A 23,046-nucleotide genomic window follows, 5' to 3' on the forward strand; every position below is an offset into this window, starting at 1 on the left:
GTAGGCAAGAGAAATTAATTAGACCTTGTGTCCCAAGTCCTAATGTAGCTCATCTCCATCTTTGGCCTGGCGCACTCACACACTAGACACACAAAACACTCAGAGACACACAACAGATGGTCAGGCAAACTCACAACGACTTTGGGTGTAGAGATGTTTGCTAGTCATTTGAAATGGGAGAAGAGTGCAAATCTAAAACCATCCTAGCCCAGATGTCCTGTGGCACAGAAACCTTTCAAGGGCTAATTTAACAGAAGACGTGTGTACATGTGCTTGCATATTGTGGGTAGATAGTGTCAATGAGGGCGTTAGCAGTGTTGCATGTATACCGTATCGCACTACAGCTGTAATTGGCAGAGGCAGCATCATTATTATACCATACAGTGTGTTGGTTATAAGCAGACCTGCCCACTAGGCACGGTGTGCTTGATGGCGGACATGAATAAGCTATGCAACACTTTGATCGCCCCTTTAAACAAGCAAAACAATTTGAAATAAGCCTTAACATGTTTTTTGCTTACAACTTGCTTCTTCCGCCAACTAATGATGAAAAGCACAAGAGGAGCTTTATGCGATGCCATTTATTTTTATTTTAAGTAACTGAGTGTGAACTTCAAGCTGCTTTTCCCTTATTAAACATAGCAAGGTGTGAAGGAAATTTTACCTCTGTTCGCATATTGGCTTGTTTAAGCTTGTATGCCTTTTGCCTGCCAAATAGGAATAAACAGAGGTTTGCTGTTCTGAAAGATATGTTTCAAAGTATGGTCTCAGGTTTTGTGCCGAGACACACAGGGTTACGGTGCTGGTGGAGCACATTGATTGACAGCAGTAATCTGAGCAACTGGGGAGGCCTGGAGGAACCCTAGTCACCATGCGATCCTTGTGGTTTCTGCGGGACTCCCAAAAAATGCCTCAATCCTCTCGTCTTTTTACTGGAGCTGCAGTATTATTCTCTACTGCTATTTGAGGGGTTTTCTTCTTTCTTGCATCAGCAGCTGTAACTTGACACCACAACCTCCTCTTTGGACATGGTCCTCTCTTCTTCCCCTCCTCCTGTTTTTCATCCTCTTTTCTGCAACCCCCCCCCCCTGTCTCCCCTACCCCACCTCCCATCCTCGGGGGTTACCTAAGCGGCACTTTCTGTCCTTATGTTGCATCAGACTGAGAGAGGCGCTATACAGTAATTAGCATCAGAAGGACCTGCCTGCTCATCTGCCCGCCAGCCTGCCAGTCAGCCTGCTCGCCGGCCCGCCTGTACGTCTGCCTGCCTGCCAATGTTCTGCCAACTGCCATGCCCTATTCATGTCCTATTCATCTAGTGTTGAATAAAAGGCCGCTTTCCTCGGGACATCCATCCCTCTGCTGGCCTTTATTTTTTTGTGGTGAGGCACAGGAGTGAGGATTAGCATTAAAAGGAATAGACTGCTGAGGTAGACTCGGCAGGAAGCATGAATGCATACCTTAGTTCTGCCAAGCTGCTTTTATTCTGTTTGGTAGAGATTTTTGTACAGGGGACAATTTATGCTTCACACAGGACACCTGTCTCTTTTCTTTCTTTCATTACAAAGCTTTTTGAACTCTCTTTTTGTTCTCACCCCCCTCTCATCTGTCTCTCCCTTTGACTTTATTCCTCTTCTCTCCCACTCTCGTGTCACAGCTCAGTCAAGTTCAATCAATTAACCAATTAATCAATTTACTTCTTCAATCCCATAGTCCATATAAGACGAAGATAAAGGAGATAGAAGATAAAAAGAACAATCCAATGTTTCTGCATTTACTAGAATGATATTTGACATTTTGTGAGAGTAGATCTTAAATTTCGTTAGAAAGAATCAAGTGTTTGTTTCTCACCACGCTAGCAGCTCTAGCACAGCGCTAATTTGAGCTGTAAATGCTAGTGACAACAGAAGTATGCTGATGTTTAGCAAGTATAACCAAGTTAAGCAGTATAAGTTAACCATGTCTGTCATCTTTTGCTTAGCTTTTGAACACATTTGAAGATACAGTATGCGATGGAATGACATTTGTTATTGGAAATGAGGTGATTAGGAAAGTAGCAGCAGCGAACAAATAGCAGAGGGTTCGGTAAAAGTTTTGGTTGTTGAATTTTTTCACACAAATCCCCAAACTCCAATTAAGTTCGTCTTTGCTTTATAGACAATAAGTAAACTAGAGTTAGAGTTCACAGTCATGCTAGCACCTCTGTGGGAAAGTAATTGGGTACAGCTGTGCTTTGAGCCAAATGCCAACATCAGGGTGCTAGCATGTTCTTAGTTGCATTGCTGACATCCTGCTGTGTAGCGGCTAATGTTTGGCTAATGTTTACCATTTTAGGTTATCAAATTAGCATGCTAATATTTGCCAATTAGCAGTGAACTCAAAGTATGACAGAGGCTCATGGGAATGTCCTAATGTGTTCAGTTATAAACTAAAGTAATTAGAAATTAAAAATTTGATGTGATGATGATACTAGAGGAAAAGTTGGCTAGACATTTCACTCAAAACCACAAACGTCAGCTTCATGGCAGTGCTACAGGAAAACTCAGCGGGATTCATTCTCTGTGCACCATGAATGTCTGCACAAGTGCTGGAAAGTGGTGGACCGATCATCAGAACAACAGGCTGATATCGCCATGTCAGTAGCACTGCTAAAAAAGTAAAGTAAGTAAAGTTTATTTAATAGCTACAGCACCTTTCACAGAGCAGAGGCACAAAGTGCTTCACAAAAGTAAAATTCTTAAAGATAGCAAGTAGTGAAGAAAGAAAACAATAAAGTAACAGAACACAAAGCACAAAGAAACAATGACAGCAGAAACAAGAGCTCCTCACTGGCCTGCACTCTCTGCCTCCCTGTCTCTGTGACAGTACGTGTGATATATGCCGGCTAGCCTGTGGGTGTGCATGGTGTCGCCATAATGGAGTGGTAAAGCTGCAGGCATTATAGATTGAGAGCGAGCTGCCTCGTCCATGAATCTGCCCCTAACTGTTCTTTTGCCTTTGTGGCCATAACGATCGGCTGGCTCCCCTCTGTCACCGTATTTCCTCCATCTTAGTTTAGAAGCAGAGATATATCTCTCCATAAAGGCCGACACAAAGAGGGCTGGAGAGCCTTGCCTGCTCCCCTACACAAAAGACTCAGGCCTGGTGGTTGATAAAGGCTTATGGAGAGGGGAGCAGCTGATGGCCAGGGACTGCTGGAAAGACCTATTCTCTTCACACACAAAGAAATGCTCTCACTCAAGACACTATCTGTGTGCCGTGACGATGTTTGTGAATGCCTGCGTATGTGCGTGTGCCTCTGCTCTCCTCGCTTTCTCTCATCCACCTCTCTGTCTCTCCTTTCACACACATGCTAACACACACACACACACACACACACACACACACACACTCATACTCTTTCTTTCTTGTTAGAAGATGCTAATACAGCACATGACAAAGCCCCGGTAGACAGCACTCAGACAAAACACTTCCTTACTAAAGCAGTTCATCTTTATGCAGACCCTATCTAAAGGACTGCCAAAGGAGGGTCTCTTGAAAAGCAGGATTTTCTCCTGATGACTCCTGATGTCTATTCAGTCTCCTTTCATTAGTGCGGCCGCTGATCACACTAATGTTTGAGGACATCAGCCTGGTTATTAATTGCTCCCCCTGATACTGAGTAGAACTCCCTGTCCTCCTCGATCAATCTGCAGTATGTGACTTAGCACTGTCACCTGTCTGTGGCTCTTACCTGCAGAGAAATGGGTGCGTGGCCGAGCCATCGACCGTGGCGAGGTCGACATTGGAACCCAGCAGAGCCAGGCAATCCCACCAGGACTCTTCTGGAGATTTCATATGACTGTGCACCATCCAACCTACATCAAGTTCAACCTCTCTCTCTCACACAACGCACTGCTGGGGGTCTATGGACGCAGGAACATACCGCCTACGCACACTCAGGTAAAGAAGGCTCATGTTGTAGCATGCTGTTCGCCCAGATGGGCTTGTTTGCTTCAGCTGCCTCAGATCACATCCAGACTAATGCACCTTTTTCTCTCCGCTTTAGCCTTTCATCTACACTAAGGCAGTGTTTTCCACTCTAATACTAACTCTTCGATCCTTATCTCGCCATTTTAAATACACAGACTCCATTTTAAACACACAAAAAGACTTTTTGTAAGCACATAAAATGAGTTTAGAGAGAAATTTAAACTAATTTAATTTGAGCAAACAAAAATCTATTCCGTTCTCGATATATGGAATTTCTTTTGTGTGCTTCCTACTATCCACATACAGTGTCTCTCTTTCTCTCTCACAATCTCTGCTCGGTGCGCTCTGAATTTTGCCTGCAAGCTCACTCAACCTGACAATGTGTTATAATGAGCCGTACTTTCAGCCAAATGGAAAATTCACAAGTCACAAGTAACAGTTTTGTCTCCGATCCACCTGCTTGTAGATTGCTTGTACTATAGAAGTAAAAGTTGCAAAGGCGCTCTGCTGCTAAAACCTGGTGATTTGGTCAGTGACAAGAGTGATTCAGTACAGTCAGTTCACTTTAAAGATTTAGTCTTAAGGATTCATATACAGTAAGAAGTATAGTTACAAGGGAAGTAAGACAGCACCGTGAGTGACTAATAAGCATGTCCTCTATTATTGAGGCAGTCTAACTCCACAGACAGGTCAGTGGTGGTGTGGCAGTAAAGCAAATTCCTGTCACCTCTGACCTTGTCTGTGATCGCTCATTTTAAATATCAGTTCAATTATAACGCGTGTCAATAAACTGTACTTAGGCTTGTTTTGTCACACTGATTGGCGGAAGTAAAATAATGATTTGATTGACGTCTCAGCGAACCAGAGCAGCAATTCTTGTCCTCCTGTTAAACAGCTTGCATTTATGAGCCATGAACAAATCACTATTTTTTACACTTGTTCTGACGACAGCAACAGAAAATGTGCAAATGAGAACAAATAAATTTTGAGTTCCGCTGTATTATGAAGCACAGGGTGTATATAGGGAGGTTGTACTTGCTTATGCTCAGCAGAGTAATCAGGCTGTGTGTTTCCTGCTCCTAACAAACGCTGGCTGTGATGCAAAATTGTGTTGCCAACTAAAAGCGGAGGAAGGAGAGATTTTTGCCCACACGGACAGAGATCTTCAAAACGTGTGGATGCACGTTGTTTTCACAAGAAAACAGGGATTTCTGATTTAGTCAGCTGTGTGTCTAAGTGAGTCTCAGTCCCAATCCCAGAAACAATACACACACACAAACGCACACAAAAAGGTTGTACACAGTTTAGAACAGCATTGTGTCATGCAATATGCAGGCATACAGACGAAAATACAACACACACTGAGTCGTCTGCTTTTTAACATCAGTGCACCCCTGCTCTTGCCTGCATGAAGAGGTCTAATTAGCTGTTTTTGACACTAGTGTGACACACAGCCCTCAGGGGGAATAAGACTCAGCGAGTGCTTGCTAGTTCAAGGAGGTCTGAGCATGGAGAGGAAGGGAGGGAGAGACGAGGGTGGTGGGGGAAAGTTAAAGAGGGTGAGACAGAAGCGGAGAGAGGTTGAGATGGATGAAATAATAGTCTGATCCATTCGAAACCTTGGGTGGTAAAGTCTGCCCATGCTATTAGCAGCACGTCAAGTTGTTGAAGCAACTGCTGTGGAACATGTCTGGTTTAGGACTGAGCTGCCATGGATGACGATTTCCCTTTTCTTCCACCGGATTACAGTTTTGCAGATATCCACTTATACTCCCCAACCTCTTGTATGTGGGCAGTTTTACAATAACATTCAATCTGCAGCTTCTCAAAGTTCACCCAGCAACAGCCACACACCACTGCATGACGCTCAGCTCTCAAATTTTCATCCCATTTCCTGTGAATTCCCGTCTTTGATTGTGTTACTGTATTGTGTTCAGTTCGACTTTGTGAAACTGCTGGATGGGAAGGCGCTGCCCAGGTCCTTGACTGATCCCATCTCAACTGCCAAAGCTCCCAAAGGCCTGCTGCTGAGTGGCCTTCAAGAAACAGGCTTCATCGAGTACATGGACCCCGGCACCTGGCACCTCGCCATCTACAACGATGGACGCAATCTGGAGCAAGTGTTACTCCACAGCAGTCCCATAGGTGAGGAGGATTACTGAAAATTCATTCAAAGCAGTAGCATTTCTTCCCATTTGAAGACATTTAGTGCCAGCACAATCATTTGTCTTCCTTTTATAGTTGCACAGTTGTATTATATGAGTATTTCACTGTTTGTATCTCAGGGTTGCTTCACTGTCTTTGTCCTTTCACCCTTTTCATCTGTTGACATGCAGAAAACGGCACAAAGGACAAAAAAAAGAGACAAAAAAAATATGATGGTTTAAAAAAGGGCTTTGAAACTCATTGACATTTGAGGGGAACTTTTCCTATTACAAGAGTGAGCTCGGCATGGCAACAGACAGCCGTTAGAAAGGGGAGGACAGCTCCTGTAGTAATGACAGGGCTTGCTAACTGCAGCTCATTGCTATGACACACACGGATGGCAGTGTAAATTGAAGGATGTGAATAATGCAAGAGTACGTAGCTGAATATAGACAAGTGGATAATTACCAGGGCAGTTTCTTCACTCCCACTTTGTCCAGTAGCCTTTAAGAGAATACAATATTGAAATAACAAAAAAAAGTGCTGGGAAATGTAGTAACTCAGTGACATCACAGGGGTGAATTTTTATGCAGCAGACAGGTAATCCGGCAATTAAGAAGCATGTGAGAAACGCTCCTTGAAAAGCACTATTTTTGAATGTTTTCCCAGTGATCTTTAACTGGCCTTCCATTATGCAGTTTTTATGTTACTCAGCAAATGATCAGGAACAGAGCTCCGTCCATGCTCAGTATTTAAATATGTCTGTCACAAACCTCTTAAAAGCCCCAGTTGTAAGCCAATCAGTAAACAGCTCTGCAATGCCAAAACATTTGTACTGGAGACATCTTTTATCTTCATATTGACAGAGTCCTTTATATAATGACTGACAGCATGCGACAACTAAAGACAGATTTTATTTCAGAGCTGTCAAACATTTGTTGACACGTGTGCTGTCTGTAAAGTCTGGAATATACCAGACCTATTCTGAGTCACATATTTGGAGCTAAGCGGGAAACAGCAGCGTTTACAAAGAGTTAACGTTCCTCTTTTTTTTTTTTTTTTTTTCCTCTCTTCAATAATCAAAACAAATATACACACAACAGATGGGTCAAAATAGCAGCTCATAGTCTGCTAAGGTTTTTTCAAATAATTAATCAAATGATTTGGCTTGAAAGAGGAAAATAATATTAATGGATTGATGTCAAAGTTCATTTCACTGCCCATTTACACCTCTAACGAGGGTTACAAACAGACGCTGTGTTGTTTTGGAGGCAGGAAATCCAAATCATTGAGCCACAGTGTGATAAATTCTAATATGAGACACAGTTTGCTGTAGCCCCAGAGTGGAGCTTTATGGAGAGATGAGGGAGAAATGAGATGATGTCTGTCGGGAAATTGAGCTTTTCCGCAGCAAATGGTAACCAGATACAACAAAGAAACAGAGAGCATAAATAAGAGAATAGCAAAAGACTGTCATAAAAATAAATAAATAAAATAACAGAAAATCAATAAGGTGTACAGTATGACAAGGAGGAAAATATGAGAAGCTGGAGAACTGATGCTGAAGCACCAAAATCCGCTTGTTTTCAGAGAAATAGGGGGAAATAACATGTTGTGGGTTTAAACATGCTTCAGAGAGTAATGAGGTATGTGATTACATGAGACAGAAAACGCTGTCACAGACAGTCATAATAATCATCAACCTGATGAAGGTGAAAAAGAAGAAAGAAGTGATCTGTGGCAGAACCTTCAAAGTCACACGTGTTTGGTCAGCTGGTAACTGACCTGCATCAGTAGCAAGACATTATGTTGTTCTGTCATCTGTTAACACACCGTCACACACACACACACACACACACGCATAGCATTCAGTTACATCCAACTCAGTGCTGCTGCTGAGTTGGACAGAAAATTGTCGGCACAAATGCTGATATACTGAATGTAGTGTGATATACAGTGGGGTCCCAAAGTCCCAGGCCACGCTCCCATTCACTTAAATACAGTGCAGTCGTCTCTCAGTGTTTCTATCATGCATAAATGGGTTACATATAAATGCTGTGTAAAAAGAAAAAAAGGAGAGAGAACATCTTCTGATATCAAATTGAGACAGTGGCAGATGCAGATACCCCCCCCCCCCCGTTATTGACATTTACCTGTGATCCACAAAAGCTCCAGCTTCATGATTTTTGCCATTTTGCCACCTCCAATCCAGCCTCATCTTCTTTAATTCTACTCAGCCTGGACCCTGGCAGAGAGTGGTGCTTCCTGCAGGCTTATTAATTATGCATAATTGCTATACTTCACCTGTCATCACACATTCTCTTCAATATTATATCTTTTACACAACAGCCAGCAAAGTATAAGGGAAAAAAAAGTTTCATGTAGATAACTGGAACTTTGGACAAAAATAGATGATAAACATGGTGGTTAGCTAGCGGCGGGATACTTCTAGTTAGCTGAGCAGCCATTTCATTTTTCCATCAATTCATAAAGCGCAAGGGTCATAAAGCGTGGCTGGAACTTTACGGGCTCATAAAGTACAATTGGAATGCTTATTTGACCAATCAGATCACTTGGCTGGAAGTACCCATTTTATAATAGCATTTAACTGCAATAACTTATGGCATGAGTGATCTCTAACTGGAAAGGGTTTAGTCAGTGGAAAGAACCGAGCGGGTGTCTCACGGATGCCTGCTCACGTGCACACACACACACACACACACACACACGTACTATACTGTAACAAATAAAGACATGGCTCTTAATACATTACCTGTTAATTGCCTGGAGATTTTTATAGTGGAGACATTGACCTGAAAGATACGGAGCTTATATCACTGTTACGGCCCCGTGAGCCCTCCGACGGATCGCTCTTCCTCTCTGGTTTAAGAGCAACTCTGTGACCTTGCAGATGAGTTTTTGTTCATTGCATTTGTCAGGTGCCAGATACAATATTGGAATTTATGTACGTGAGGCTTTTTTTTTTTTTCTCCAAGAGCAGGAAAGACACACATATGGAAAAAGGTTTGTGAGTTCTCCTGACTGTGTGGGAGAAAAGATGATTGCCACTCCTCCTCTCCATCAGTGTGACGATGACAGGTGATGGAGGTGAAAATGACTTTGGTTTCTGTAGTGATGCGCTGCTGTGGAGGATAACGCTGTGCTGCCGGCTACTGGCAGGGCCTGTCTCATTAGCATGTGTCACATGCGCCTCAAGGCGGGTGTCACATAATAACTTTGCGTGCACGTGTTTGTAAATGTGTGTGTGCGCGTGTGCGCGAGCCATGCCACTGAAGGATTTGTCATCAGTGCTCCCTGAACAGCCCGAGCCAAGGGACTGCAGCGGTTTGATTCTGGACCCGATGCCTGGTCAGAGGAGCCGAGGAGGACAGCACAGGGTCAAATAAAGGATGACATCCTTGACACCCATTTTAATTACTCTATCAAGCATAGATAGAGCCAGCCTTGGCAAGAGACAACCAGCAGCACAGTTCAGATACCCCAACCCCGCCAGCCTCTGGGTACTTCTCCATCAGAATCTTCCATCTCGAGCAGAGCTGGCGGAGCTCAGCGGGCTTATATAATGCTCTAAAAGCATAAAAGTGCTCTCCTTCTTTATCTATCTTTGCCACGTTATCTGTACCCAGAGAATGAGATCTGACATGACGGACATATCAATGGGAGAGAAGGGGACCGGTAAAAGGAAGGCAGCTAATTGAAGTCCGATAGAGGAATATGATGAAACGCGTTTAGCCTACAGAAGGATATGATGAAACGCACATATCCAGATGAGACAAAGTGCTCGGAGGAAAAAGCATCGCACTGATCTCCGCCATGCGAGGGCAGCTACTGTAGCGACACAGTGTTAGCCATTCTCCACTAACTTGTGCACTCACAATGTCAGATTTTATGTTGTTCAATCCTGTTCCAAACGGCGGCCTTGTAAACAGTTTGTTGATTAAGCCTTGATGTTTGTAAATTTGCGTGCAGTGTGTTTCCAACCTGTAATGCAGTATAATGTGCTTAGTGCTACTGAGTGTAAGTGAGTGCTTGGCCATTCCCCAGAGAGCGATAGCAGCTGGATCAGACTAATCTAATATAGCCCCTGTGTCTGGGGAGCCATCCATTTCTTATCAGATCTCTCATTCAATAACAGTGAGCTGTGCCAGCTTATGGAGTTACATGTGGAATATTTCAAGTTTGTTTTTTCTCTCTGCCTGTTATGTCTGATTTGTGAATGCGTGTGGTTGTGCAGACTCAATGGACGGTTGCTCCACAGACTGTAATGGAAATGGAGAGTGTGTGGCTGGACACTGCCACTGCTTCGCTGGATTCTTGGGTCCTGACTGTGCCAAAGGTGAGAAATATCGTTGGATGTTATTGTATTTTTTTTCCATGAAATGACCAAACTGACAATGTCTTAGTCCATTAATTTCAACTGTAATTCTTTCTAAAATGGGACACAGTTATATAGTTTAGTTTTTTAAAGAGCTCTAAGTTTCTAAAACAGCTGTGCATTTTAGTTTTTAGCAAAACACTACTCAAAGAGGAGTAAAAGGTGCAGTTTCAGGGGACTATTTTCAGCTATGGTTTACTATGCATTTTGGTACAATAGTAGATATTTACAGCATCAGGACTTTCCACCACAGACTCAACATAAGGTTTATCCTGTTTTCTGACCTGCTCCCATTTTAATTTGCAGTTGATATGGTTTTCTGTTCATAAAAACACTTCCCCCATGTCTATCTGTGGTCTTGACAAATTCAATATATAATGTACATTTCCACAGCACCAATTGCTTCAGTGCGCTACCAGAGTTGTGTTCAGTGCCTCAGAAAGTGTTTGCTTCAATTATCCTTGAGATGTGCTTATAAGTTGACTGGAGTCCACCTGTGTCAAACTGAATTGATTGGACATAGTTTAGAAAGAGCACACACCAAGGTTCCACAATTCACACTGCTTATCAGTACAAAAACCAAGACATGATTTCAAGAGTTCAAGGAACTCTCTTTAGACCTCCGTGATAAAATTGTGGCAAGACATAGATCAGAGCAAGGGTATAAAACCATTTCTAAAGCTTTGAGCGCTCCCAGGAGCACAGTGGACTCTAATTGTGAAATGAAAGACATTTGGAACCACCAGGACTCTTCTTATAGTGGGCCGTCCATCAGAGCTTCAGAGGTTCAGAATTGAGGGAAGGATGAATGCAGCCAAACTCAGAGACGTCCTTGAAGAAAACCTGCGCCAGAGTGCACACGACCTGAGACTGAGGCGACGGTTCATCTTTCAACACAACAGTGACACAAAGCAACGACAGGTCTCTAACTGTCCTTGAGTGGCCCAGCCAAAACCCACAGAACATCTGTGGAGAGATGAAGATGGCTGTTCACACTAGCAGGAAGAATCCAAATGTGCAAAGGTTGTAGAGACTAGACTGCTGCCAAAGGGGCTTCTGCAAAATACTGAATGAAGAATCTAAAGACTTTTGTAAGAGATTTAAGATTTTAATTTTTAATAGATTTAATGAATTTTACTTTGTTACTTTGTTGTTACATTGTTGGGTGTAGATTCATAGGTAAAAATTGCTATTTCATCTATTTATAATCAAATCTTAAACACTATATGTGCAAAACCTGGAGGGATCAGAACTTTGTCTATAGTCACCTCTGTTGTTCTCTGAGTTTGTCCTCATCAGCAGAAGTAGGGTTCCCATTTTCAACTGTTTCCTATCGCTTCCATTTTATGAGCACTGCTTAACCACAGTCACTAAACTCATCACTTCCTGCAGAGATGTTTCACATTAAAAGCCTTCTATTGTCTCAACAGGCACCCCCTCTAATTTCTGGTAGACTTTTAATGTGAAACATCTGCACAAAGTTCTGAGTTTTATTGACAGCAACTTTAACTGAGCATGAAAATTAGCAGAGTAGAAGTAACTGAAATTAATGAGTTTCATTTTTGTCTCCCATCCCCATTGGTTTCTCTCTCTCTTCCTCCTCCTTGCTCTCCTCCTCTGCCTGTTTCTCGTTCCCTCTCTTCCTCTGTCCCTCTTTGTAAAACGTTTGTAGTTGCATCTGTCTCATTGTGTAAAAACAGGTGATATGATATCACATCCTATGATTTATTTAGGCCCTTCATTTATTCATACGTTCCGCTCATCTTTGCTCATTTTCTTCCTCGGTACAGAGTGTTAGATTTAACAAAGGATCAAACAAACACATAACACATGCCCACACGCATGAATGCACCGGGCCTTCATTGCAAATTATCCCAGAAAAAAAGACATTGGTTCTGGATCGGCTTTTTAATCCATTTGAAGTCTTGAGCTGCCGTACCTCCTCCAGCTGCAAAGGGGAGGGGGAATGTAGCTGTCAGCGCATCATCAGACATTCACTGACTTTATTCTACCTGGCTGTCATTACATTAGCCACACAGCTCTCCATCGCCGCGTGGAGATAGCTCTGCTTTCCACCCTCATTCTATAAACCCCTAATGCTCTCATTCCTAATCTTCAGTTTTCACGATTGTTTTCACGGCCTGTTCAGAGCGAGTGAGGTGACATTGGGGGGATTTTCTACAATTCCTGGGTTGCCGTGGTAGCTGGGCTCAGGTGGTGCTTGAGTAAATTGAAACAGCGTGAGGGATAAGCTGGAGAGTGTGTATGAACGTGCGTATGTGTGTAAGAGAAAGAGAGGGAGACAGAGGCTGCTTGAGGATTTGCTGAATCCGCGCTGTAGCTGAGATAAGAGAGCGTAGCCCCACTCACGGTAGGTTACTGCGGTCTCCAGCTAATATACTGCAGCACTGTGTGTGTGTGTGTGAGTGTGTGTGTGTGTGTGTTTGCATGTGTATACTACTGAGTATGTGGGTGTAATCTGTGTTTGTCCTGTTGCAGATTCATGCCCCGTGTTGTGCAGCGGCAATGGCGTGTATGAGAAAGGAAGGTGTGTGTGCCTGGCAGGGTGGAAGGGGGCAGAGTGTAATGTGGAGGAAGGTCAGTGTATCGACCCCACCTGCTCCAACCACGGCTCCTGCATCCAGGGAATCTGCATATGCAGTCCTGCCTACAAGGGGGTTAACTGTGAACAAGGTAAGAGACACACGCCCCAAAATGTCACATCTGCACACCAAAAATGGCTCCACTTACACACATTTGAATGAATGACCTTACTATTTGTAATGATTTGATTTAAAACTGCACCACTCAATATTTTTATTTTCACACTGGATCAAACAACTATGTGTAATTTGAGGTTATCATCTGATTCTGCAGACTCTGTCAGCTCTACATCATATTTTAGTCAAGTCAAGTGACATGAGTCAAGTCAGTTTTAATTTGTAGATATAATAATTATATATAAAACACAAAATTTGCCTCAAAGAGTTTACAGCATATGACACGCTCTATCCTTAGACAATCAGTTTGCACAAGAAAAGACCCCTAAAAAACTCTAAAAAATTTATATTTTTATCATTGTTTTAGTTCTCTAGCCAGCAAATCCACCCACATCCCAGCTGTAGCAGCCAGCTGTTTTCAGCCCACTCAGCTCCAAATGGCAGACAGACACAGTTAGAGACTAGCTGGTGAATACAGTGGAGCATTTGGCAGCTAAACAGCCACATAGTTCCCTCATGAGTTGGTGGAGAACAAAACAGAGCTAAAAGGAGAGTGAATATTAGACTTAGCATTCATCAGGTTGCCAGAAACAAGACTCATATGAATGCTTATAATGTTACTATATGTGTCTGTTTGATGTATAATTAAGTGTGTTTGCATTTTAGAGTAATAATATGTCAGCATGCCTGTGTGTTCTGCTTGCTCAACTTGCTCGCCCTTTTCTCAGTTTTATAGTTTGACAGCACCAGTGTCAAACTGAAATCCACAGAAATCACATGTACTGCTACAATCTGCAGAACTTTCACTTTTCAGTGCCCATCAAGCATAAATGGGCATGAATCCACCTTGAAATGTTATAAAAAAACACACCCCTTATAACTTCAGATCTTAGCTCGAAATCATTTCACGTCAAATTTAGACTTTGTGTGCAGTTTCTAAAGCAGCAGACTGCTGCCTACACCCCTGGAGTACAATACAGACAGGAACTGCTCGTAGCCAATACAGCAAGACTTTTCATGGTGCATGGTGCATGGACTCCAATGTAACGGGTTCCTTTTTGTTAACAACACCCAAAGCATTGTGGGAAGCCTGGTTTCAAAACCTCAAAACATGTTAAACCCAGATAGATAGAAGAAAAAAAAAAAAAAAGGAAAATGTATTGTTTTGTGTTTTTTTTATTATTATTTATTTCACTCTATGAATAAATTTTGCATCAGTACTAAAGCGCAGAATGTCCTATCAACATGATTTATTAGGCCTCTCCCTGCAACTCTCTAATCATTCATGTACAAGCTGAGGACATATGGGTCAAAAACCTTAACAATTTTAACTTAAACTTAACCTGGAAAAAAATCAATATGTTATATACTGTTAGCTAAGACATAAATGTGTAAGTATAGTGAGTGAAAACCAGGCTGAATGGTCTAGGGTTCAACAGTATAAATGATTTATTTTATGACTTTGTGGTATCATCTACTTGCAGCTGTTCACTGTAAAACCACCCCATAAATTAGCAGAAAACAAACAAAGCCATGATATTTAAAACAATTATGATGTTACACTTGAACATAACCTGATGGCACAGCTGTCCTAAAGACCGCCCGGCTGTTGCCTCCAGTATGTGGGCCTGTAGAGACTGAGTCAGGTGTTTGACCTTGAGCGGCAGAACTGACCTGAGCTTAGCTGAGCTGAACTATGCTGAGCTTTGGCTTGCCGCTCAGAGCTGTAATTACACACACTAACACAGTGTAGACCACCATGAGACACACACACACCCACGCACGCACACACACACACACGCACGCACACAAACCAACCCATTTCACCCCTTATCAAAGCCTCAGTTCTAAGTGTCCTATGAAGTGTAATGTTGTGGAACAGATACAGGGATTGTAGTGAGGGTGGTTAACTCCTGGATGGGATGCAAAGAACACTGCTTTCATACTCGGTGAACTGATGATTATAATGAGACAGCCCCCCCTCACCCCCACCCTTTCACTCCCAGCGCTCACCTCTGACTCATTCTTGCTCTTTCCTCTCGTCCTCCCTCTCTCTGCAGTGGACTGTGTAGACCCTCAGTGCGGCGGGCACGGTGTGTGTGTGCGTGGTGAGTGCGTGTGCTCAGCAGGCTGGGCAGGAGTGAGCTGTGATGACCAGCTGCCAGCCTGTCAGGAGCAGTGTTCAGGACATGGCACCTATCTCCCTGAGTCAGACACCTGCGCCTGCCAACCCAACTGGACGGGACCAGACTGCTACACTGGTAAGACCTGAGGATTATTGTTCACTCACAGGAAAAAACGCTGAAAATTGCAACTGCACATCACTAGTTTGCCAGTGTTCTTGTAGCACGCATGGTCTTGCCAGATACTATTTTCTGGGGATTTGATAGACATGAGAGAGAAATATGGATTCAAGCCACTCTGTAGAATGGGTCTGTGTGTGTGTGTGTGTGTGTGTGTGTGTGTGTGTGTGTGTGTGTGTGTGTGTGTGTGTGTGTGTGTGAGTGAACACACGTACGTGTTTTTGCAGTCTCTTCATGCTGGTCGTAAATGAGATTTCCCCTCATGACTCTGGAGCCCCCCCCCCCACCGCCCCCGCTGCTCTGCACCCTCCTCCCCCCTTGCAGCACTCACTTAACTGTCCATTTACACTGTGTCACACATACTCATGCAGACGCGTACACGTGCTCGTGCACACAAATATTCCCTTCAGCTAAATGAAGAAAAAAGGCAGATGAGAAAAAAAAAAAGACCTCTCTTCTCACTTTGCTCGAAGGCCTTTCAGAGACTGCGACTCTGAGGAACATTCAGCCTGGCATTTAAAAGCTTGCTGATGTTTATTTAGAGCACCCGTTTACCTGCACTCTAAATGTTAGTTAGTATGTGGTTGTTTAGATATTCTGAAAGATTTCTTACATCTGTAGCTACCTTAACTTTGTGTTCACATCCAGTAAACTCCACCGTCTCTAAACGACAGCAGCTCTACACCGATTATAAAGAAAACACAGTGAACCAGCCATTGTAGTCGACCAGTAAAGCGTGTGTGCTGCAGTGTCTAAAATATAATGTGAAGTACTCTGTGGTGCACGGTGAGAAAAGTGTCCTTGTCCTTGCAGTATAAGCTGACAGGGAGGAAAATAGCCATTATAAGACTGACTTCCCTCTGTTTCCACCACCCTGGCTTAATGCTGGTTTTGGGAAGAATCCACTTTACCGTGCACACAAATGATTTGAAGGCAGCTGGCATTAGCTCCCACTCTCAGGTGTATGCATGCCTTATTATAGTGATATAGCCCATGATAATGATAGACCGTGGCTGAATATCTGAGATATGAGCGGCCTCTCTCTACCTGCCGGGCTTTTAATCAAAAGGACCCAGCAATTCTACATCCTGGTCTTGTTGAAGCATAGCTAAGCTAATGTAATTCTAATAGAGAGCTGAAAAACTCTCCAACTTTAATCCACTTTTTCCCCCCTCTCCATGCTATGTATATTTAAATTGAAATAACTTTTTACTGCAGCTGGATAAGTAGTCTTTATGTGCCTCCAGCACTTTGCTCTCTTTACTGATGGATGAAGCTTTGCTTCTGCATAGGGAGAGAGTGTGAGAGAGAGAGAGTTGGTGAGGAGTGCAAAGAAAAGAAAATAGACAAAAAGAGGAGCAAAGAATTTGAAAGGGATGCTGTGAGAGAGGGAGAGAGAGAGGGAGGGAGGGAAAGAGATACAGAAAAGAGAAAACTGACAGAGACAAAGATGGAGAGATGAAGAAAAAGAAAGGGTATTAACATACCCAGCAAATCTGATCAAAATGTCAGAAAAGAATAATAGAGCTGAACTAGAGTCCCAGTAGTTTAAATATGCGGTGCAAATACGAATCATTTGGCTGTTATTATGAGTCCATTCACTCTTCTCCTCCTTAAGGGAGCTGAGCTATTAGAGGTGAGAAGATTGTGTATTGTGAGAAAGTAGACTTTTTTAGCCTCTGAGGTTATCCTCCTCTATCACTTGTTTTTTTTTTTTTTCTCACCTATATCCAATGGCTCACCCCCAATTCTGATTTTTTAAAAAACTTTTATTTTCCTCTCCCCATGTCCCATGTGCCTCTTTTTACCTTTTCTTTTCTTCCAACGCTCAATTCCTCCATCTGTTCCCCTCCCTCTCATTTTCTCTTCCTCTCACACTTGCACGCTTTTTTCTCACGTATATCCCCACCCACCTGTTTGGCAGAGCTGTGCCCGGTGCCATGTGGCAGCCATGGTGTTTGCTCAGAGGGCCAGTGCCAGTGCGAGGAGGGTTGGACTGGCGCTGCGTGCGACCAGAGAGCATGCCATCCTCGCTGCGAAGAACACGGCCAGTGCCACGACGGGACCTGCATCTGTCAGCCTGGCTGGGAGGGAGAGCACTGTAACATTGGTGAGCTGTGTGTTGTGTGGAGCATGTGGGAGTGTTGAATTATTCCTTGTGATATTTTGATTAGTATGATTAATAAGATAAAAAAAAAGGTGTGACTGTTGTTGGGCTAATTTCCTTCTACAATTGGATTTTCTTTAACCAATTCTCACTTTTTTCTCCTCCATAGTTACTCATGATTTGGATGTCGTAGTGAAAGGTAATTTATCTTTATTTAGCATTTAAATTTGATATTGTCCTCCTCCAACGTGCTCACAAATAACAAAACTGCATCTGTATTTGTGTGTGTGTGTGTGTGTGTGTGCGCGCACGTGCGCTTTTTTCCAGACGGCTGCCCAGGGTTGTGCAGCGGGCATGGGCGCTGTACCCTGGAGCAGAGCGGCTGGCGTTGCGTCTGCCAGGCTGGATGGAGTGGGCCTGGATGCAGTGTTGTCATGGAAACTGACTGCAGTGATGGAACAGACAATGACGGAGGTGACATTCTAGCATCATCTATCATTTTCTATCTCTTTTTATCTTTCTTACCTCTTTCACGTCTGTCTTTCGAGCAGATTGTCCATTCCATTCCATTACTCCTCCTCCTGTTTCTCCCGCCGAAAAATCTGCCTCATTGTTCCTCCCCTTCATCCCTCTGTGTTGTCCCAGTCCTGCTGAGACCCCTGTAGAGTCCTGCTGGTCATTATTATATTGAATATGTATTTGTGTGTGTTTGTGTGTATATGTACAAGTGTCTATGTCGGTTTTTCCTTTTATCATAGCTAAATGTCTAATATGCATACCACCTGCTAGGATAAAAGGCTGTCGGAGAAATTTAAAAAATTTTAAATACAGCAAACCTTGCAGAATACATTTCTGCTTCTTTGGTTATGAGGTGTTTGCTGACAGGTGAGAGGTGTATGTGTATGTGTGTGTTGCTCAGCCTTATAGCTGTGTTTTTCTATCCTCGGTTTTAGAGACAAGAAAGCAATATTTCCACAGTCACAGAGGCTCTGCTCATTACAATCATTTCCTCACTTTTTCATCCGCAGCTCTTCTCTGATACATAACAACAAGTTTTAAAAATATAGTGCAATATTACATTTGCAGTTTTCAACTGTGCCCATTCACTTTGAAACTCCATCAAATATCCATTATGGACATGCCTGTTAAGCCGGTGTTGTAATCCATCATTGCAAACAAGGTAGTGTCGCTATGTTTGTAGGAAAAGCTTCTTTGTATGTTTTTTTTTCCCCCTAAATGCCGCTGCTGAAATTTCACTCTGTCCATTAATACTAACAACAAAATGTAACCACTGCAACTTGCACTTTCCATACTGTGGGCGTCTGTCTGGGGCTTGTCAGGAGACCAGACAAATCCCCACAAATAAATACACACTGTGACATCACCATTTGGAGGTTTAATATAGGCTATTTGTGAGTTTTTGTGCAGCAGCTGGTCAAATAACTTGACTGAAGCAGCAAGTGGCAACAAGGTAGACCTACTTATCTGTGCTAAAAGAAAGTCTTTTACTTAGTAAACTAATGTAGCTACTTTAAGCACCAGAACTGAGCTGAACACAGTGAATGTTTCTGAATGTCCATGGCAAAACAAAAATGGTTACTAGTTCATCTTGTTAGACTCCACATTAACACTGTTGTGTAGCCTATTCCATCCACTGCTGTAATACCTGCTCATTTCGCATTAATAGCGTCTAATTAAAGTCACAATGATGGTGTAGTGAATTACTGAAGTCAACCAAACCTTGTGCAAACATTATACCTCTGTGAGACTGCCACTCCAAGTCGTCATGATATGAATAAAACCAATTTAGTTTTTTTTTTTTGTGCACAGGAAAATAAAGAGAAATGTGCTCAAATGTGCTTTTTGAGAAATTTAATGTTGAACTTTTGAACATTAATATTATGTCAGCACCCCATTAACGCCTAAATGACTTATTTTTTCTTGCACAAACGTGCACAAACAATGTGCAAACGAGTGAGTCCCCACTTTGGAGTCATTTGGACATTAATGGGCTGCTGAGGCCTATGAAAAAAATGGTCCACAAAATGGTTTTATTAATATCATGAAAGCCAGTTTTATTGAGGTACAAACTTAAACTAAACTGGTGCAACTTAATCCTGCATGTGTAACTTGTTAGTCAAATTATATTTGAATTTTCAAATCAGTCTGAAATACAGGCTCATTAAGTTTATATCATCCATGTCTATTCATGTCCAATAAACATTGTGCATGTAATTTTTTGTGCTGAGGCATTTCATTCTTCAACAGCTATCGGCCCCCGGAACCCTTCAGTGTCAAAAGCTTGGTACACTAACACAAACACATGACAAGATGAACAACCCAACCAATAACTATTTTAATGTCGTTTTGAACTTTTCCTCCACTGACACGCAAAATATTAACTAAGAGACAGCAATGCAGTCTCTTAGTTAATTTTAAAAAGTCCAAGGAGGAACACAGGTGTGTTTTAGTGTTGTTCCACGTTGTGTGATGAGCGGCGTTTCAGTCAGCGCACACAGCAGCAGGAAACGTCAAACACTTACATAGTTGTTTTGTTGTCACTTTCTCAGGTTGTGGTGATCTTTGCAGTGTAACCTTTTTTCTGCTGCACTTTGTTTACCAAAGATGCGCGACTGACTGAGTCAACAGTTGAGAAAACCAGTGTAGACGGCTGCTCAAATCATGAATTACAGGTCCCTACTCTGGATTATAACCTCGCAGCCATGCAATATAAAATGTCTTGTGGACTATAAAACTATGGGCTGAATAAAGGGAACGAGTCGCAGCAGGACTGTGGCCTGCCAACAGTGTAGGCACTAATGGTTGTGTGTCTGTATTATATTAATGGATTATGCTCTGTCTCATTATTCTGAATGTTTTTTTGTTACTAATGTGCGTTTCGTCTGTGGTTTTTCAGGAATAAAGCGTAATAATGATAACAACAGTAAAAGGATTGTCACACTGTGCACTTAATACATTTTACACATGAGTGCATATGAGTGTTAACTCAGTTACACCTTAAACAAACTCTATCATTTTGCCTCCTTTTAAAGTTTCAGTTTAGTGGTCAATGGGTGAACTACTCAATTTGATAAAACAGCTGTATAATATCTTCTTTTTTTCCCATCAGTATCTTTATTGATATTTTTACAAAATAACATCCAAAAATAAAGAAGCAAATGTGTTTGCAACCAGTAGGAATAAAAATACCAAAGCCAAATCGATCATAATCCAACACTAAAAGCTTTTTCTTATGTGTGAGACATTTGAAATATATTGAAGAAATGTAAACAACAACAATGAAGTCAAACCTACAGACATAGTTCACATAAAACAGAACAATCAGATATTCAAAAAGAATTATAGCTGAAGTGAGTTAACACCACTGCAGAGGATCACTTACATTCACACCTCACCCACGACAATCATCACATTACTTCCATCTACATTCTCCGTGTGCAGTATAAAAGGAACCCAAGTGGTCTCAAAGAGTGAATAGTTTATTATGATTATGTAAGTAATCTTTTTACAGAGGTAGTCATGGTTTTGCTTTTTAATTGAAAGCATGCATTACAAACTACAAATGTGGACTTTAAAAGCATAGAAATATGCTCATTTGCTTTAAAGACATAGAAATATGCTCATTCGCTTTAAAAACATAGAACTATGCTCATTTGCTTTCTCACCAAGAGTGAGATGAGAAGGCTGATCCCACTCTCATATCTGTCCATTCAGTACAAGGCGCATTAACATCCAGGAGTCTTGTCATCGCCGTTACATTGGCTCACTGCACCAAGACAACATCCAATCCACATGTAAATCCACAAAATGTTGTTTTTTAAATGAACAACAAACCACATGTTATTAGTGAACTTAGAGGTGCTGGCAGGCGGATTGTGTTACCTTTGAACAGAGCCAGACAAGCCAATCATTTGCTAAGCTAAGCTAACCAGCTGCTGGCTGTAGCTTTGTACTGGACGGGCAGATATGAGAGGAGTATCAAACCTCTCATCTAACTCTGGGCAAGAAAGCAAAGAATTGTATTTTTAAAAATGTCATATTATTCCATTAGCAGGCCTGGAAGGTTTCACAGAAAGGTGCTTTTGAGTTTTATCATGGGGAGTGTGTACCCGTGTTGGGGCTAAAAGGAAGGTTATCTTTGCTGCTTTGAATATGACCATTTTTCTGTCTCTTATGAGTCACCCAGCATTGAGTGAAACACCCAGCAAGTGGGATACTAAAATATAACATACACTGAGTATGTGTTGATTTGATTAGATTTGATAAGTTTTGATTGGTTTTCTTTCTCTCTGTATGAGTAGGTCATGAGTTGGTGGATTAAGGGCCAGGCATAATGTAAGGGAGTTACATTATGCCTATACATACTGTATGGCATTCCAGTATATACTGTTATGATGCAGTATAAATATGGATGCACTTATCACGTGTCTGTACTGTAGGTATAAAACTGTCCAATTTAGGTATGATTATGCCACAGAAAGACTCACTAACAAAATCTTATGGAGACTGTTTACACTTCCCATATCTTTCTATTCTTCCACCTCTGTGCACCGCTTTTCAAATACCATCATTTTCTACCGCACAATTCAGCCATCTCCCTTAATTGGCAGATATACTGTAGGTTCTCATAGCCCTCGCTCAGAGTAATCTTTTTGTCTCTGAAGATAGACAGAGATGGAAAGATGCTATCACAAGTAATCAAACAATAAAGAGGAACTTTGAAGAGAGGGTTTCAATTATTCTGCCTGGATGGGAGAGTGGAGTGCATGCATTGTTCTTCCTCGTGGAAAAAAAAAAAATTTATTCCACACACGTGGCAGGGAAATCACATGCACATACATACTTTTTTTTTAAAAATCTACATTTTACTGTGCTTTTCTGTGTCTAATCTTTAACAGGCATGCCTGTGTAATAAGCTACAAACATGTGTGTTCTTTTAACGGCAAGTAATAGTGTGCTTTTAAGCCGAAGTAGTGAATCTTATGGAAATCAACCATTGTACTACTCTACGTCGGCAGGAGGAGGTTATAATAGAATATTGTTGGCCTTTAGCTCTCTGCTCTGTGGTCAGATGCATTTAAATGTCACCAGTGTTTCCTGCCTTTTCAGAAGCAGGCTTGAAATGGGAAGCACAAATGCTAGCCTGGCTCCTATTACCTGCCGCATTGGTTGCTGTCCGTGGCCCATTGTTTATGCTGGACTTTTATAGATCAATCCAAATAATGCCTGTGATTCAGGTCTGATTTATGGCAACATACTCTATAATTGTGCAATGATGAATCTCATTTGATTGATTCTCGTGATAGTGATGATACACATGCAGTTCATAGAGTTTTTCACCTGCCAGCAGTGCTCTTCTGAGGTTTTATGGTGCCTTCCTCG

General features: G+C 42.1%; 1 protein-coding gene across 2 annotated transcripts in view; it reads left to right on the top strand.

The window, feature by feature from the left end:
- tenm1 (teneurin transmembrane protein 1) overlaps window positions 1-23,046 on the top strand; it is a 167,856-nt gene that overhangs the window by 84,994 nt on the left and 59,816 nt on the right. For both annotated transcript variants that reach the window (XM_071506672.1, XM_071506674.1), the window contains exons 7-14: window positions 3,740-3,942; window positions 5,910-6,117; window positions 10,373-10,474; window positions 13,013-13,207; window positions 15,294-15,494; window positions 17,461-17,646; window positions 17,813-17,842; window positions 17,971-18,117. In XM_071506672.1, coding sequence (XP_071362773.1) covers window positions 3,740-3,942; window positions 5,910-6,117; window positions 10,373-10,474; window positions 13,013-13,207; window positions 15,294-15,494; window positions 17,461-17,646; window positions 17,813-17,842; window positions 17,971-18,117 — 1,272 coding nt within the window. The remainder of the gene's footprint in view (window positions 1-3,739; window positions 3,943-5,909; window positions 6,118-10,372; window positions 10,475-13,012; window positions 13,208-15,293; window positions 15,495-17,460; window positions 17,647-17,812; window positions 17,843-17,970; window positions 18,118-23,046) is intronic.

This window comes from Trachinotus anak, unplaced genomic scaffold (genome assembly GCF_046630095.1).
Source record: "Trachinotus anak isolate AG129_WGS33_773 ecotype Australia unplaced genomic scaffold, CSIRO_AGI_Tana_v1 ptg000021l, whole genome shotgun sequence".
In the NCBI taxonomy this organism is placed as follows: Eukaryota; Metazoa; Chordata; class Actinopteri; order Carangiformes; family Carangidae; genus Trachinotus; species Trachinotus anak.